The sequence below is a fragment of the Aquila chrysaetos genome, chromosome 2 (assembly GCF_900496995.4).
Source record: "Aquila chrysaetos chrysaetos chromosome 2, bAquChr1.4, whole genome shotgun sequence".
NCBI classification, from domain to species: Eukaryota; Metazoa; Chordata; class Aves; order Accipitriformes; family Accipitridae; genus Aquila; species Aquila chrysaetos.
Window position 1 is genome coordinate 7,368,626 of NC_044005.1, and position 17,500 is coordinate 7,386,125.

General features: G+C 34.6%; 1 protein-coding gene across 1 annotated transcript in view; it reads right to left on the reverse strand.

The window, feature by feature from the left end:
* The window catches only part of C2H14orf39 (chromosome 2 C14orf39 homolog), a 31,184-nt gene extending 13,979 nt beyond the window's left edge, over positions 1 to 17,205 (reverse strand). The window contains exons 1-8 of the mRNA XM_029999312.1: positions 17,154 to 17,205; positions 16,755 to 16,811; positions 13,556 to 13,682; positions 8,032 to 8,121; positions 3,326 to 3,513; positions 2,802 to 2,844; positions 2,266 to 2,386; positions 955 to 1,049 (exon numbers count right to left, since the gene is read on the reverse strand). Of these exons, the coding sequence (XP_029855172.1) occupies positions 955 to 1,049; positions 2,266 to 2,386; positions 2,802 to 2,844; positions 3,326 to 3,513; positions 8,032 to 8,121; positions 13,556 to 13,682; positions 16,755 to 16,811; positions 17,154 to 17,202 (770 nt within the window). The 5' untranslated portion in view covers positions 17,203 to 17,205. The remainder of the gene's footprint in view (positions 1 to 954; positions 1,050 to 2,265; positions 2,387 to 2,801; positions 2,845 to 3,325; positions 3,514 to 8,031; positions 8,122 to 13,555; positions 13,683 to 16,754; positions 16,812 to 17,153) is intronic.
* Between the last annotated feature and the right edge of the window lie 295 nt (positions 17,206 to 17,500).

The following is a 17,500-nucleotide window of genomic DNA, read 5'->3' on the forward strand; positions in this document are numbered from 1 at the left end:
TGGATTTCTTGCTTCCCTATGTTTCTGAGGTCTTGCCAATTACAAAAAGCTTACATAAGAAGGTAGAACAGGTGTAAAGGCTTAAACCACAAAAAAAAAAAAATCATCTGAATAATGCATAGGTCTGTAAGAAGATATTAAAGAGGTAAAATGCCCCTGTGGAAAGGATCTTAGGGATGATTAAAATTACATATCTCTATAGACATACTAAATCCCTATTTAAAGCCCTAAAAATCTTCTTTTTCAAGCCCACCATAATGTAAAATCACTTGTACAAAGTCTTTTGGACATATTCTCAGTCTAAAATGGATTTTGGTCTAAAAGGGTCAGCTCTGAGGGTGATGTTTCAACATTCACAAGGACTCCAGTTAAGTGCAAGATAGTCCTGATGGTGATATTCAATCATTGCAATTGAGCTCAAATTAAAGTGAGTCACAGTTGTAAATGACCACTGACTAATTTACTAAGCCATTAATCCTGTCTATGAAACTTTCACTCATGCTTTTTTTTAAGAACTAAATTAAGAGTTAAATTTCTTAAGTAGTTCAGAGCTGAAGGCAAATGACATGTGGAACCCTGACTCTTTTTCCACAAGTATGCATTTAGAGTTAATGTATTTTATCTCTGACTGCATAGTCACTGTAGTTGTATTCAAAACTTGTAAAACTATTCACATAGATCTATCAGCAGTAGCTGTGAGGAGCAAAGGTTTCTACAAAACACTTTTGAATAGTACGTTTCCAGATACATTTAGTTTCCAAGAATCAAAATTTGCCACCATCTTAACCCCAAGAAATAAAAAACTTTTAAAATTACATAATTAAATCACATGACCAGGGTTAGAGAAGATTGCCAGTCATTATTTAGCAACAGTTTGTGTTTTGTGGTCTTTGTGTAAATGCTGAGATAGTACTCTGGATGAAAGCAAGGGAAAGAAATCATCTTTAAATGTACCTTTCTTTAAACTCCTTTGGCTTCTCTAGACTTTTCTGATTTTTTCCTTCAATCACTTTGGAATTATTTTCATCTTCTGTAGTCTCTTCAAATGTCTTAAAAGATAAAGAACAAATAAAAAATTGAATAAAATTGAAAAATTATAGCTATATGTTGCAAATATTTTCTAAATGTTTTCTAAACCAGTGCACAGTAGTAGAGTTTTTGTAGCCAAGACTGTCTGAAGAAACAAGCAGAACAAGGTTAAAAGAGGCAATTATTTTTTGTTGGACCAACTGTAACAACTGGAATAAACATGGAAGTTTTTAAGCACAGGCTCTACATATCTATTCAGGACAAGGAGATCCTTACATGGTCTCCTTCATAGTTATAAATAAATTCACAACATCCCTTCTTACTGTATGTTTATACAGCACATACAACATTAGGAACGTCAATCTGTAACTGTAAGTGTCAAACAGTACCACAAAATATAAATAGAAAACACCACCTGTACACAATATGCTTCTATCAGCATAAGGCAGACTGAAGTGGACACTGCTAACACAGCAGTAAATGGAGTCCTTGATCATCTGATCCAGAGACATAAAAGTGTCCAGGTGCAATAGTGTAAAAACTTACCAAAATCTTTACAAGATTGGCCTACTGTCCTACCTCAAGCTTAGGAGAGATCTTTTACTTCCTACCAGAGGAGTGGGTCAAAATGCTGTCCTGACAAAGTCCTTTTTTTGGAAGACCATCACTTTGGAGTCAGTGCTGCTTCTACTCAGTGGAACTATACTGATCTCCTGCCTAAAATCGGCCAGTTTTACCTCCGAGTATTATTTACCCACACATTTATTTTGGGGGGGGGGGGGGGGGGGGGTGGAATTACACGATTCTTACTGTAAAGCATATTTAATTAAACACATTCTTATTAACAAAACCTTAAAAAACAGTAGGACCTGTGAAAGCTGTATACTCAAGCTCTGGGCCTCACTAAGGAATGGCCCTGCTACATTTTGAAGTGTATTCTCTGGCCCTCTTGAGCTAGCACAGAAGTCACCGTGACACAGTGACTTTATGGAAATTATGGTATAAAATGAGGTCAATAAGAAGCAAGCTTTAAAAGCCTTTACATTCATGGACCACTCTTCTCTGAGAAAACATATGTGATGCTGTAGAAACATAATTACTAATACTGGAATTATCCCCTTGGTCTGTGTGCTTGAAAATACACTACTTGTTATATATTCCAGAAAATATAATGGTGGTATATATAACTACATATATAAAATGTATTTATATGAAATAAATTTAAAATACAGTTACCTTTTTTAAATAATTAATTTTCATTTCTAATTCCTCCGCTTCTTTTTGTAGTTCAATGGATTCTTGCGCAGCAACTGCAGCAAGCTTTAACATTTCCTGTGTTTTTTGCCTCGAAGAAGCACTTTCATGTTACGGAATATAGATTGCAACATCAGTTTTTTCAAGCAAGGGATGCTATCAGATCCCTGACCCCTCTATGCCATAAGCGCAAATGCTGGAGGTGCAGAAAGTTCTGACAAGTCTACATTTCCTAGACAAATCTTCAAATCTGATTTCAACTAGGCCTCTCCTCCTTAATGAAGCATTTTGACGGATATGTCATTAAGTTAAATTCTATTCTCTTTCCTCAAAATGTTCCCATAAATTTAAACTGAAGAGGATTATTTGACCTTCAATTTTCTTACAGAGAAATGCTAATGTTGCCACTCTAAACATAAATATATAAATAATTACTGTACTTTCTAATAGAAAGTTGTAAAAGGCAAATATGAACTTTCTTCCCTGTCAACTGCATAAACACTACAAATCAAGGATACATCTGTAAAGCCCAGTCATTTAGGGATTTAAAAGGAACAGGCTCTGCAGAAATAAAATTTCGTTTCAGATCATTAATTCACAAATATAATTTTCTTTACAAATACAAGATAAATTAATAGATCAGAAGCACTTATCTTTACTTAGTATACATAACAGAAATAGCAGTATAACAGAGAGTAATGCCATTAAAAACAGCACTAAAAAATATATGAAAAACAAATTTAAAATTCTGAGAGTCTAATTCTAAAGTAATTTTAGGGCTTTTTTACCCCAAGAAGCCCAATGACAAACAGAGGTTACATTCATGTGTTGGAGGAAGGAATAATAGTATGCATACTCTAAATTCTTGTTCAAAGTTCCAGCTTGCTACAGATTCTTTTCCTAAAAATGGTGTAACAAAAAGACCTGTTTATTAGCTTAAGTGAAAGTGTGGAAAATTAATTAGAAGATTTCTGTACAGCACTTTTAATGTGCAGTGCACTACCACTAAGCTCTACTGTAAAAGCATCGATAGTAGTAGTACCCATAATATCCACGCAAGCGTCTTCTTTCAATTTATATTTTTCAGACTGTTTCAAAACTCTGTTTTGGATTTCTTCAAGTTCTTTCTTTTTTTTGTAATACTCCTGTGCAAGACCAGTTTCTGCATATTTTTCACGGTGTTGCTTCAAAATCTCTTTATACTGGGTTATGTAATCCTGATACATTTTCCTATAAAAATACACGTAATTTAATTTTTTTCACATGAAGCCATTGTTTATAAGGAAAAAAAAACTCTATTAATTTATGGCATCAGCTCAGTTAGTCTTGCTGCTGTCCTGGAAAAAAGTCAAATTATATTTAATGTGCCACTAATTGACTCTATTTTTTATCTTCCAGCTATTCTTGAGGAAGACTATGCTGTATGTAACAACAAATACACTCATGATGCAAAAAACGGTCAAACCTCATTGTTCTGAAAGGAATGTAGACCATACCATATTCAAAGGCAGCCTGACAGATGACAAATGTTTTTTCCCTATGTAATTATCAAGAAACTTACTGCAGGCCAAATTCTCTGTTCATGTATATTGGCACAACTCCACCAGTTTCGGTGGAGCTGTATCAAACTTACAGTAAAAGAGAACTGGCCTAGCATCCCATATTTAGAGCAGCCTGATGCATCACTGAACTAAGAGCTGCCTCCAAGGAGATGCTGAGTAATCTGTGTCTGACTTGGTGAAGCCTTAAACACACACATTAGTCACGCTAAAACAATAAGACTATTCATGCTTAAGGTTAAGCAAACACTTAAATGTTTAACTGGCAAAGAGCCAGAATGCTCAGCTTCTTGTAGGACTGCCCTCTGAATTAATGTTACACTAACATAATTTCACTGACATCATGTGAGTACATAACTACAAATTATTAAAGTAGGTAGCATCAATTAATGTTCATGACATTTAAAAACTTTAAATCAGCCTTTGAAAAAATTGTACTATAAAAACAAATAAATACCATAAGAAGTAATAGGATGTAACTCATCACATAAACCTGAAAATTGATCAATATATATTTGGAAAGAAGAGAAAGAAAAGTGCGGTTGCACAGAACAGCCATCTGCTTGTGTTAAATCAGTGACAGTGACTACATTGGAAAAGACTTTTTTTCCTAGGTTTTCTCACTCAGGCAAAGAATTTACAGGATAGTTTGCTAATGACAGATCAAACAGTCAAGTATCTCATTGGGATGAGCCTTTTATTACACCTATAATGCTGCTAGGCATAACTTTTATTACACGTAATTTCCAGTACAAAAGTAGTATTTTTGGGGAAAGCTGAATAATTAACAATGCCGTCAGGGAACTGGTTCTGGTTCTTAATGTCACAGGTAATCTAAGTATAGACCTGCAGGAAGTCTGTATTTCCTACATAGACAAGAGTTAACTATTGATAGCTTTTAAAATTATGAATAATAACAACCAGTGCCCAGTAACTATTTTTCTCTCTGCATTTGAAAGCAAAAGCTTAATAACTGCTTCAAATGAAATTAAAATACGTCATTTTTTTTGAATGTTGATATTCTATGCCTCTTATTCCTGAAAAAAGATAAATTTAGGCATATGCAAAATACAGAAGAGTTGGATGGTGAGCGTTATACACATGGCACATATTTATAAAGAGATATCACAGCTACAGATATCCAGCATGTACCATAAACACAGAACAGTCATTTAACTGAGAAAGAAATATTACCAAAAGTTGCTTGATATTAGAATATGCCAATATAAAACCACAGAAGGTGAAGGAAATCTCATCCTCTAGGAAAAGGTTATATGAACAACAGAGAGGCAAATTTTAAAATATTAAGTTATTAGTACACCTGTAGATTAGCCAGAAATTCCTTTATGAAACAAATGGTGCATAATAGCAACTAAAGCCAGAGACCCAGCTGTTTACCTGCACCATGAATAACACCTACATTAAGGAACAGCTCTCACTACTTGTGAAGCATACAGTATTCCATTTTATCTCAAACTGCCATTAATCATTTAAATGCAGCATGACTGAAAGGCAGACACTCCTGGCTACCCGCTGGCTAGCCCAGGCAATGGAAGAGAGAAAAATTTGTGTCCAAATTCAATAGTAGAAGCTTCTGCTCCTACAAAAGGAAAACAAAAGTCACAGGAAAAAAAAAGTAAGATCTTAATTTTCAAATAAAACTACAGTCCAGGCACTAGTTTCTGTTAAATTGACTGAAGTTCAATACACCTGTTTAGGGGAAAGAAGTTGTAGATCAACACTGTGAAACCAAGGAATTGACACCTCCCAAACTTCATGTAGAAAATTACATTAATCTATTTGTTTTTCTTCACGGGTGGTCTCGGGAATCTAAGTTTCTTGATTTACTGAATATTTGTGTATACTGTACAAAATTTCCCAGATATGAAAGATATAAAATACTCAGTTCTATTTAATTTAATAGATGCTACAAACAATAACTGAGCAACAAAGAAATTTGCTGATATACAATTAAGAATGCATTAAAAATAAATTTTAAAAATATAAATAAGTAAACTAATGTGTTGTAGCAGGTACATTTCAAGCTTCTGAAAATAATCGTCAAACTTTATATTCTTTTCCCAAAATGCATTTTCCACAGATCAATATTTATGACCTAGTATAGTATAGTACAGTACAGTACAGTATAGTAGTCTTGAGAAATTGTCACTGTTTTTAATATTTTTCCTAAGTAATTCACATCCTCCAGTTCACGTAGTTAAACATAGGCTATTTAGAATTCAGCACTGTTCACATTAAAATAACTAGAAAAAGATTTAATCTAATGACAATGGGGAAAGGACAGCATCCACAAAACCCCTGAACATTATGTGGATAGCTATTTATTCCTCCTTCCTTCTTCATATCACTTATTTTCAGGATGAACTTCCAGTTCGTATAAGCGTTCTTCTATGTTCTTGAAACCAATAATAACAAAAAAATGTGGAATGTTTTTCAAACCTCCATAGTAAGTGCCTAATTAAACGGAAACTGATCTTCCCATCTTTTTAAACATCTTCCCATCTAAACCAGTATGTCCTCAGTGTCCCCAAATGCCAGGCTAAAAAGCACATTCAGCACATAAAATTCTAAATGTACTTGGTTTTCTTCCTAATTTAAATATTTAGAATTTGCAGAAAGCACATCTTGCTGATTTGAATATATCATCAAATGCTTCAGTACAGAGGGACTATATCTGAGAAACCACTTTTGTAAAATACATTAATTAAATTTATTTTATGATTTATAGTCATGATGTCTTATAATTAAGCTCAGGAAAACAGATCAAACACTTTCATGTTGGAATTGAAACTAGTTATCTGAAGAAGCAATTTAAAAGTAATGCTTCTTTGGCTTGTCAGCTCAAATTAGTGAAAGCCAAAATGGCTTAATCATATACTCATAGAAAGCCAATTTAGCCTTATTTTTCACCAAATATAGAGCTCTGAACAGGAAGAAGAAAGATAAACTACTGAGTTAATTAAAGGCTATCAGGCATGCTATTTCTGCTGTCTTGGACAACTGGCAAAAAGAACACTTGCAAAAGAATCAAAGCCAACATTTTAAATTACCTAAAGTTACACCTCTGAATTGGTATTTAGATATCTAGATGGGTCTGCCATGATTTTTTCACCATAGGGCCAACCAACCTCTTCCCCTTCACAAGCAGATCCGTAAAGGTGAGCAACCTCTCTAAAATGAAGATCAGTTTTACCTGAGTGTTAAATAGAACTTCATGGGATTAACTTGGCACACCACTTTTTGAACATTTCAGTGAAAATTTTCAGGGACTGTTCTTTATTCTATTGAATGTAGGCAGCTACATTGCACAACTAATAATTTCTTTAAAATGCAGAATCTAATTAATGAAGATGAAACAACTGAAATGCCACTTACTGAACAGAATTGAATTTGCAACTAATACTGACTAGAATCTTACCCACAACTGGTCTTAAAATGGTTTTAGACCAGGCTTTCTTGAGCCACTCACCCTATTTTTCAGGATCTAATATTGAATTTGCATGCTTTGTAGTTATCTTGAAGAATATACAGCAGTATAAAGAAACTTGATTTGTATATTCTAATAATCATTGGAATTCATATGCACAAATAAAGAAAAGCATGAAATTATCTGAATGCTTCTAACTGTTATCTTACTTAGTACATATATGAATGTAAAAATTTAGGTTCAATTAAATGATGCTTCTGAAAAAAACATAAAACCTGTGTATTTTCAAAAAAGTCTTCCCAAACCTGAATATCTGAAACTACTGAAATCACAGTATACATGAAGACATGTCATAATAATGGCAAAAAAATCATTCATAGATAAAACTTATGTATGCTTTTGTAAATATGCTCTGATATTTCATATTTCTACCAAAGCTGAAACATTCATTGCCTTTATTTCTTGGGCTTTTCTTGAAATTGTAGGGAACTGAACAATGTTCTGAAAAAAAGGGAAGCAATTGAATCTGAAGAAGCCATATTTTATCCTATTCCATTGGTAACTACAAAATAACATATGACCTCATAATAATGTAAACAAAAATTCTTTTAATTACTCAGTCACTTACATTATCCTGAAAAGTTTACAACAACTTTTTGACACAGACTATCTTTGTTGATCAGTTTAGACAGGTTAGTAAGTACTACTGCTAGAAACCTCCTCTCACATGATCATAGATACCTCTCTTTTTCTGTATCTTCTTTTAAAACTTCAAGTTCATTTTTCAAATATTCTTCATGCTTGCTAAGTATTACATAGGTGGGCTTCCAGCTGTGGAGAAAGTAAAAAAATAGAAAGCATTTAAGTGGTCTTTCCTAATAAAAAACCATTCAGAAATGAAGATATCAAGTTACTTTAGCTAGCTTACTGGAACAAATAATTTACTTAATGTTTCGAAAGTCAAACATAAACAGGTTTAGTACAGAAAGCTTTTACATGTGTACATTATTTTCTTAAGATTTTAAAGCTGCAAATTCAAGAATATATATATGGGATTAACAAAGATTATAAAGCACTTTTTAAGGAATAAATAAAGTGATCTTCACAAATTTTTGGAGACTAATGCTAGGCAATTAGGCATCTAAATCCACATATTAGGTACTCAGAACAGCGCCATCAGTAAACCATTTAGATATGTACGATCTTCTCGTTGGAGGTGCACACAGCTTCGTTCTCATCAGTATCACCAGCACCCATCTCACACCTAAATGCAAGCAGCAGCCACAAACTCAGAATTTCCTCCATTTGCTAAGCAAGTCCTGCTCAGAAAACAGTCAGAAAGAGATGATGTCTTTCAGTACAATAGCCCAGACACTGGGAACGCTGACCTGGCAGTTTGGAGTCACAGGTCCACATACCACCTCTTACTGACTAGACTTGAACTCAAATTCTGCCCCTACAGGAAAACACACCAGCTAACAGTTAATAATAAATTAATGGCAGACAAGAACTGAACTTCAGTTGCTGTCAAGTAACATTCTGTTCTACCTCTAAGTCATCATCCACATATATTTTCATATTTCATGCAGTTGGTATCTGGCTATATAGTATGTCTACATTGTTAAATGCAGCCATTCCAGAAACCCGTCTCCAGACAGGAGGTGCTGAGTGGCTTATATACAGCTCATAACTAGATTCCTCTAGAGCAAACTGATGGGTCCACATTCTGTAATGCTTAGCCTGGATCTCCTCTCATGGGGCTTCCCTAAGGCCCTGAAACACAACTAATCAATTTTTTGTTCTTCTTCTCATTTCAGGAGCCTCCTATAATAGAAGAGCTATGATGCAGCCCACCAAAGTGATTTTCTCACAGTAGGATGCTGTAGATTGTACTGAAAGCACAGCAACTTCAGGGAATACATAAAGGACTTAGGACTAGTAAACTAATAGTACTTTCTCAACATCCAGGTATTAGAGATGCCTCTTCCTTGAATGTGGGAACACTAGAAAAACAGATAAATAAACTTTCTGATTCAAGTGAAATTCAGATGTGATCTTTAGGAAAGGCATACAATGGGTATTTATTTCTTTAAAAAGAAAGCATCCTGCCTGAAAAAAGATGGTGTAAGGAGCATAAGCCATCCATGCTTAGATGTCTCCTACCCTCCCAGCTGAGGTGACAGCTATCAGAAAAGACATTTTCATAGAAAGTTGTAACTGAACAAATGGCCAGGATGTTGCTCAGTTAAAGATAAGAAACAAATTCAGAAACCTCTGGTGCATGGAGCCTCCAAACAGTGAGTAATGCCTTAATAAGACTTAACAGACACCAAAGTGTTGTAAGGTGAGGGAAACAGCAGAAAAATTACTTCAGTCTACTGAGCGTATGTGCTACTGACAAACACACTGCTCATTCTGAGAGAATAACCTCTGTAATGACAGGTTGTCAACAGGCAAATTCTGAGATGCTGGGAGCTGAGAATCTGATGACTGCCAAATCATCTGAACAGACTGGGCTAGAGTAGGACAGAGATACTACTTCCAATGAAAAAAAATCACATGCTCCCTCCAGAGGAACCTTCTACAGAAAAAAATTAGCACACCGTCTCCCTAGTTAGGGCTTAAAGTGATCTGTAAATTCAGCTTTTGTCCAGAATACAAGCTACCCAAAGGCAATACAAACACCTTCAATGTTTGTCTGAGTGGAACTATCTGTCTTAGGGGATGTACGCAGAAAAACCCAATTGTAGGAACACATACAAATATACTATCAAAGCTAAACACTGAAGAAATAGAAGAAGGAAAAATCCATAAGGACTGAAGAGACTAAGTGAATCTGGAACAGCAGAGATACAGTTACATTTAAAGAGTTACACCAACAAGGAGGAGGGGAGAAGTAGCAATACAGAACAAGGTTGCAATTGAACAAAGCAAATAGTTCATTACTGGACAGGTGGGAGCAACTGAGGACGTATGGTTCACTTTGCACAGCATATTCATGAGTAGGGTAAGCAAAGGGCATTTTTGGATGTGAGTATGCCCTATGGTTCAAAACTAGAGTGTAGCATACAATCACACAAAGTATGAATGTGCATTTGGACAATCACTCCAAAGGTGGAATAAAAGAGAGGCTTCAGTAACAGCTAACTTAATGCAATTTCCATCAAGGAAATAAAGAACAAAGACCTGACAATTAATTTGCTGAAGTGAAGTCCAATAACCTTGAACAAAAGATAACGTACTCCAGGGGGTGAGACAACACAACATATAATCAACGTTTATAACAGCAGTAAAGTTTGTAAACAAAAAAGCTGAATGAGAAATTGCAGCATCCATTCAGGAAATTCAGCACTATTGGTACAAATTGTTTGACACCACTGGGGACTGAAAATGTAATTACAAATAGTTACTTCACCATATCTACTGCAAATTCAGCAGAAAGCTGAATTTTTAAAGGGTCAGATTTTTAAACAAGTAGAAACCAACATACTTGGATACTTATATAAAAATGTACTGGCACACAAACACTGTGATCTTCTTTTACTCAGAAAACTCCATGCCTTTCTTTGGAGGAAAAAAACCCCAAGCAATGAAAAAGTCATAGAGCTTTTATTAATCAAAGAACAAACCCTGTTGTGCATTGTATTTTGTGTTCATATCTATTCTCTGGACATTCAAAAACCACATAATACAAGAACACTGTTTTGTAAACACAACAAGGTATACAGGGCTCAAGTAGCTCATCTACTAGTTTGCTAAATGCATCACTGTTTCACAGAGGTTCTTGGTAGCTATCACATTTATTTGTCCTTCCTTTCATCAGCTAGTGTATAAAAAAAATCTTTATTCACACTAATCTGAAAGCAATAAAAATATCCTGTTGTTTAGCTAGTGGGACAAGACAACAATTTATTTTCCAAATTAGCAACATTCTGAGTTCATCTGGGTTTTTTTATTTCCATGAAATCTCACCATCCTTGAACCCAAATTTAAAAAATATAAGAGAAACAAAATTGGAATAGCTTCCATCAGCAGTATTTCACCATTTCTTATTGTTCTGGGATCAACATTTCTAGTTTGAATCATTCAAGAAACTAAATATTAGAAAAATGTCATCACTTGTCTAAAAATATATATTTCATTTTGGTAATTTTGTGCCTTCAGTTCTTTGTAACGTAGACTAATATGGATTTCTTCAGAAAACACAGTAGTATCCCAATACATCTGTCTCGTATATCATTTTTCTGTAGAAAAATGTATATTCTGTATATTCACTGTTGAATATAAGAATCCCTTATTTTGTTCAAGGTCTTCAAACATGCTTCGATATACTTACAATGTCTAGTAATCCGGACAAAAAGTTGTTTCTTTGAGAGCTCCGTTGAGCATTACTGGCAATTAATCAACTATGAGGGTGATTGTGACTCCAAATCAATATTTGGATTTACAAAATCAACATTAGAATCACGTCCAGTATACATAAGAGTATCAACTAGAATAAATTTTAGAAGTTTAAGATGATTCTACCACGTAAGTGCTCTAATTGTCTGATCTTATAGCTAAGGCTTGTTTATTGCTGTTTTCAGTATGTCGTTAAATGACACTTTCAATAATTTAAGACACAGAGTCTCTACTCTTCTGCAAGCATTGTCCTTCTATGAATACATGTATTCATTAATGAGTCACTTCTCATTTTCAGTCTCTTTACACTAATGCCATTAATTATTTTTTGTAGGACCTGAGCCAAAACCCATTGAATTAAATGATTAAAATTTAGATCAGATCCTTAGTTCTACCCTTAAGTTTTTATTTCTTTATTTGCATCTCTTAACAGTTTGTGATTTGCAAACAGATTTGCAACTTCAAAAGATATCTAAGGAAATAGTGTGAATGGTTTCAGAAACTTACAGAAGTGTTCATTTTATACTGCATCGGAGGCAAGAATTTAATGTAAAGGAAAAGTGGAGTTTTCTTGTCAAGGCCAAATATTTTCCTAACTCTTTTTATCATAAAGCTACAAACCAGTATGGTGAGGCAATTGATTCAAACAGCCAGCCACTACACCCACTTCATTCACTAATGATTCCATTCTTTCTTCCGTTTTCAGATAGTTCAAAATAAACCTGGAAAGGACCCTGATGCTATCTTTACTTCTCTTTTTATTCTTAAAAACACCCACATTTCCCATTCACATCCTAAAAAAAATTTCAAATATATGTTATAGACATTTTTATTCAAATACTTATCTTTAGGTATAGAATTGCAAGAAACCAAAACCTATAGACTTTGCTAACAAATCACTTCAACTGCCAAGGAACTAGATAGATTGTGGAGAGATGAACGCTGCAATGAAAAGACAGGATTATATCATCCAGGCCAAACTCTCTGTATTGTCAAATACAGATTTGCCTTTTCAGCTACCCTTGCAAACACCTGAGATTTTCATTTTTAAAATTAGACATTCCATGAAAAAACTCCTTGTAGCCAAATTCTTGCTTGAGAAACTTTTAATTACTAAGACTCAAAAGTGATCTGCATTCAAAACTTCCACTAATAATCTGATAGAAAAATTTCTGTGAAGAAAACTGTGAACTGCAGCCCATTGCATTCATCAAAACAGAGTGCCTAGAAGAACAATTTTGCAGTCTGCAGTAAAAATTATACCAAAATCTGCTAGTAGAACTACTATGTAGAGGCAGTTATGAGACACTTTAGGAGAGAATACATATAGAACAAAAAGTAATGCAAAACACATTGTGAACAAAGAGTAGGCAGATGCTTCAATTTCAGAAAGCCAAATTCAGAATTAAACAAAGAAGAACATAACAGAGACTTATTATCACTGATAGTTACTAACTTTTAAAAAAAAAAGTTAACTTTTTTTGAACAGTATTCTTAATACTTTTCAAATTTGACAGAACTCACATGCATCCAAATAAAGAAAAATTCTGTTTCTATTACCTTACTGCTTGAGTATTTAGCATGCTGCAAACAGTACCTGTGATCTCTGAAAACCATTGATTCTAATAAAAAACTAAAACAAACCTAAATGTAGTCTTTTTTTCTATAATTTGCTTTTTCAAGGGGTGGATAATACTGCAACTTTTGTACCTGATGATTTGCAGCTTGAAAAAAACAGAAGAGTACTAAAGTTTTCTTTAACATCACTCCTGTCTGAACACACACTTACATATTTTTACACTACTTCCTCACTGAGTTTCTTAATGCCATCTGTAACTAAAAGTTCAGGCTATATTATACTTACGCATTACAGCTCTTCTTACTACTCTCATTTTGCTTGTGCAAATCAGCTATTGCATCATTGCTGTTATTTATATTTTCCTGCAACCTGGCAATTTCATTCTTTTTTTCCGTGATTTTTACAGTATACACTGAAATTAAAAATAAAAAAGTAAGCATATGTATTTTCAACATTTCCATGAAATAAAAAGTCTACATTCAGAATGATTCAAGTTTTCTTCCAAAATACTTAATCTTGATAGTGCCAGATGAGTGGACAGCCTGCAACTAAGCAAAGCAACAACAAAGTGAGTCAAAAACTCAAGCAGTTTCAGCTGTGTGGTGAGTACCTTGATTATCATTTAATATTGTGAGACTGACTTTGGAAGAAAAAAATTATTTGTACCATTTGTGCATCCCAGTCTATATAAAACTGAAGTAGCTATTAGTGGTAGAAAGCAAAGCACTCTTAAGAGTTAGAGCTGACCCTTCTTTTTTTGCAGTCCACAGTGTCTGCAGATACTGGAAGTAGTATGCAGGGAAACCGGAGTGTAAGCCACTTTGCCCTCAATAATGCTTGTAACTGGGGAGACTGATTGAAGTACAAAAGTTGCTTGAGATAAATGTCTCTTTCAAACATTTGTTTTCTTTTACAGAAGTCCAGAAAGACAAATGTTTTGAATGGGAAAGTTGACTACAAGAAGGGAAAAATAAAAACATCACTAAAGGCATATAATCAAATTATTACTAGAAACAGAAATTAAAATAAAAAGGGAATTTACTCAAGGTGGGAATGTGTAATGTATGATAATACAAGAGGCAGTGGTTAATTAATGAAAAAATGCATTATAACGACAAATACTGAAGCTCTATGATATTTGCAGAGATTCTTAAGGCAGATTCTTAATTCTGCCTTTTCTAACAGCAGACAGCTGATAACATTTTCTGAATGAGTGGTTAGTAGAGAATCCATACTGTTGGTCATGATCACTGTCCTCTTTCACAAATAAAGCTGTGAGAGCTATCACGCATGCTCATGCTGCAATGCAATGAGCACAACTAGGTGCACTTTTTTTTTTCTGTGCTGTTTATTTCTTATTTTTTCATACAAGGTTTCAGACTTATAAGTGCCAAACCGTCCCTTTCCATCACTGCTGCCCTGATGTGCTATATGCCAAAGTTGGTGGCCGTAAACAGAAGTGAATCACAGACATCCTGTCCTTCTCATCTACGTAACCAGGAAGGGCATCTTAGTTATGCCACAGGTTTCTTGAGTTGTTTGAATTACCACTCTAGAACTTCAGGTCATCCTGAAGTTTGGGTCTGGTTTTTCAGCACTTGCTATATATTCACTTTCAATGCCAGCTGCATTTATACCAGAAAAAAACACTTCTCAGAGAGAAACATCAGTCTGTGAAAGCAAAAGATTCTCAATGTATTTTAGTATCTTGAGTTATCCTGAATATCTTCAGTATCTTAGTATTTTCAATAGCTTAAGTCAGTAACTTGCCGTTACTTAGCATGAAACATAAATATTGGACAACTGATGTATGCTTCATTTCTGTTAAAAAAACAGGTGTATTTGGAAGTATCCTGCAGATGACAGTTTGAGATTTACCAAGATATAACATAACTGTCCTAACAAAATATCTGTTACATAAGCAAAGCTATACACTTAACATTTCATTCAGTATTTTCTATAGATGAGCACTTCTGTGACAAGTGTGAGTTGTTCTACTCACCCTTTGCTTTCGCAATCACCTTGTGGATGAGATCCATCTCACCCAACTTTACAATGCAGGCACCTACTTCAGAACTAGACACCCATGGCTACAGCTACACTCAGCGGAGACAAGTGGACATTTTTTAAAGCTTACTTTATCTAACCTACTTTAAACTCTTTCTTCAGGATAAGACAAATCACACCCTAAAAGTGCCTATTTCCCTCCACTAGTTATAAAGGGACTTTAGCCAAAAAAGCCTGATGAATCTCACACTAAAAGTCCGAGGCTGAATGCTACAGCTGTTCCTATGCCAAGTAATACTCACACAGAGACGAAATTAAAGCAGTGGAACTATTTCTGGGTAAGTTTCTGAAAGATTTAACCCAAACTTTTACAAGTCTGAGTGTTGGTTGTGAGTTCACACATAGTTAGATATCTCTGAACTGAACATGCAAATAGCTATGCCATGTTACTACACAGCCTTTGGATTTTCCCTAAAAGCATGCTCATTTACCATAAGCTTGCATAAATGTTAAGAAAAACCTCAACTCTAAGGTTCAGTTATGTGACTGAAGAGTTAAAACAGAATTCTAGGTGCCCCAGATTTAGTTACAGATGTTTTAATGATTAAGATGGTTCAATTTAATAATCTTCTTAATGAGTAAGTACTTGCTTGGACATATCAGTCAAGATTATTAGATATGTTGCCATCAAGAGGAACAGCAATTAGACCAGAATTCTCTCTTGTTCTTTTTCCTGAAGGTTATGAGCTTCAATATCTACCTGTGAAGTACCAGTGATGAGCACAGCTGTCCTCAGATTGTCTAAAGAATAGTTCACCACAACAGTTCTCCTGAGATAGTGATTCCACGTAGTAGCATGGTAAAAAAAAAAATCAGTCCAGACCTAAGTCCATAATATTATGCTATCTGTAAGTCCTGGGGGGAAAGAATTTGATGTGGAGCAAGACTTTCTCATTGGGTTCACTGCTTTGAATTTCAAATAAGATTACCAGCTGCTTGATTGCAAAAGAGAAGAACAAGGCTTGAGTAGGTAGTAGCAACTGAGAGAACTTTCATTATTTTAAGAAAACAGAAGAGAGAAGCAGTGAGGCAGAGGTCCAAATCTGGAAAGAACAAAAAACATGAAGAAAGAAAGGGAGGCAAGTGGCAGATGTATTGAGCAAGCACAGCTGAATCAAAGAACTGCCAGTTACTGTGAGGAGCTACAGAGTAAGAGCAGGAAATGGCGCAGCATGAAACTGGCTGTCCATGAGACAGCTGAACAGCATTAGCTAAAAGTCGCAAGCAAAAGCAAAGTCTGCTAGGGAGAATGAGCAAGTATTGATGGCAAAAGATGAGGTAGGGTGAGAGTAGGACACGGGACAGCTTTCATTATTAGGCTTGCTTCCGCCCCTGAAACACAGAACATGTACCAGGACTAATGAAACAAAAGCAGTGTGTTCAGTGTCTAATAAAATGATAATTTGTCACTACTCACAATTTATCTGTTGAGTCACATGTTCCTTAGCATAAGAAGCTTGTTCTAGCTGGAAAACTAAGAAGAAAATAAACACTTTTTCATATATATATATACATACACACACACACACATATATGAGTTGAGCTGTGAAACAAATGTATGTTGTGCAGCATTAATCGCACAAACACTGATTAACAAAGATTTTAACAAAATACCTAAATAACAATTTTACTATTAAATAGCTGTTAGTACCCCACTCCGTAACATCACAGCTAACAAAACTTTATGTAGGCAAACATCAAAACCTTAATATTATAAATTTATTTTAAGTTAATATAACTGCTTAAAGCAGAAAACATCACTATATGTAGTGCATTAGTAATTATTAATTAAAAAATATAGGATATAATGACCCACCAAACTCGAGCAGAAGTTTGTCTAAGTTGCTCAAAAGCCTGTCACTCATTGTGTAAACTACAAAAGAAAAATGCAATTCAAGGATTTACACAGTCAAAAGCTTTGCTGTTACAATAAACAAGTCAAAATTGCAAGACAATACCATACATTTTAAGGTAAAGGGGAGAAAAAAAAAGTTTTAACTGCATTTTAATTAGTATCTAAACCACTTTAGTGGAACCAAATTTCTCACTGATAGTGGTAAGTCTAAACCACAGTTAGGAAAAAAGGAGGTATACCATTTAGGTAAAGCTTTGTTCCTGGAGCAGTTCTATCTTTGAGAGGCTTAATGTTCTTAGAAGGCATGA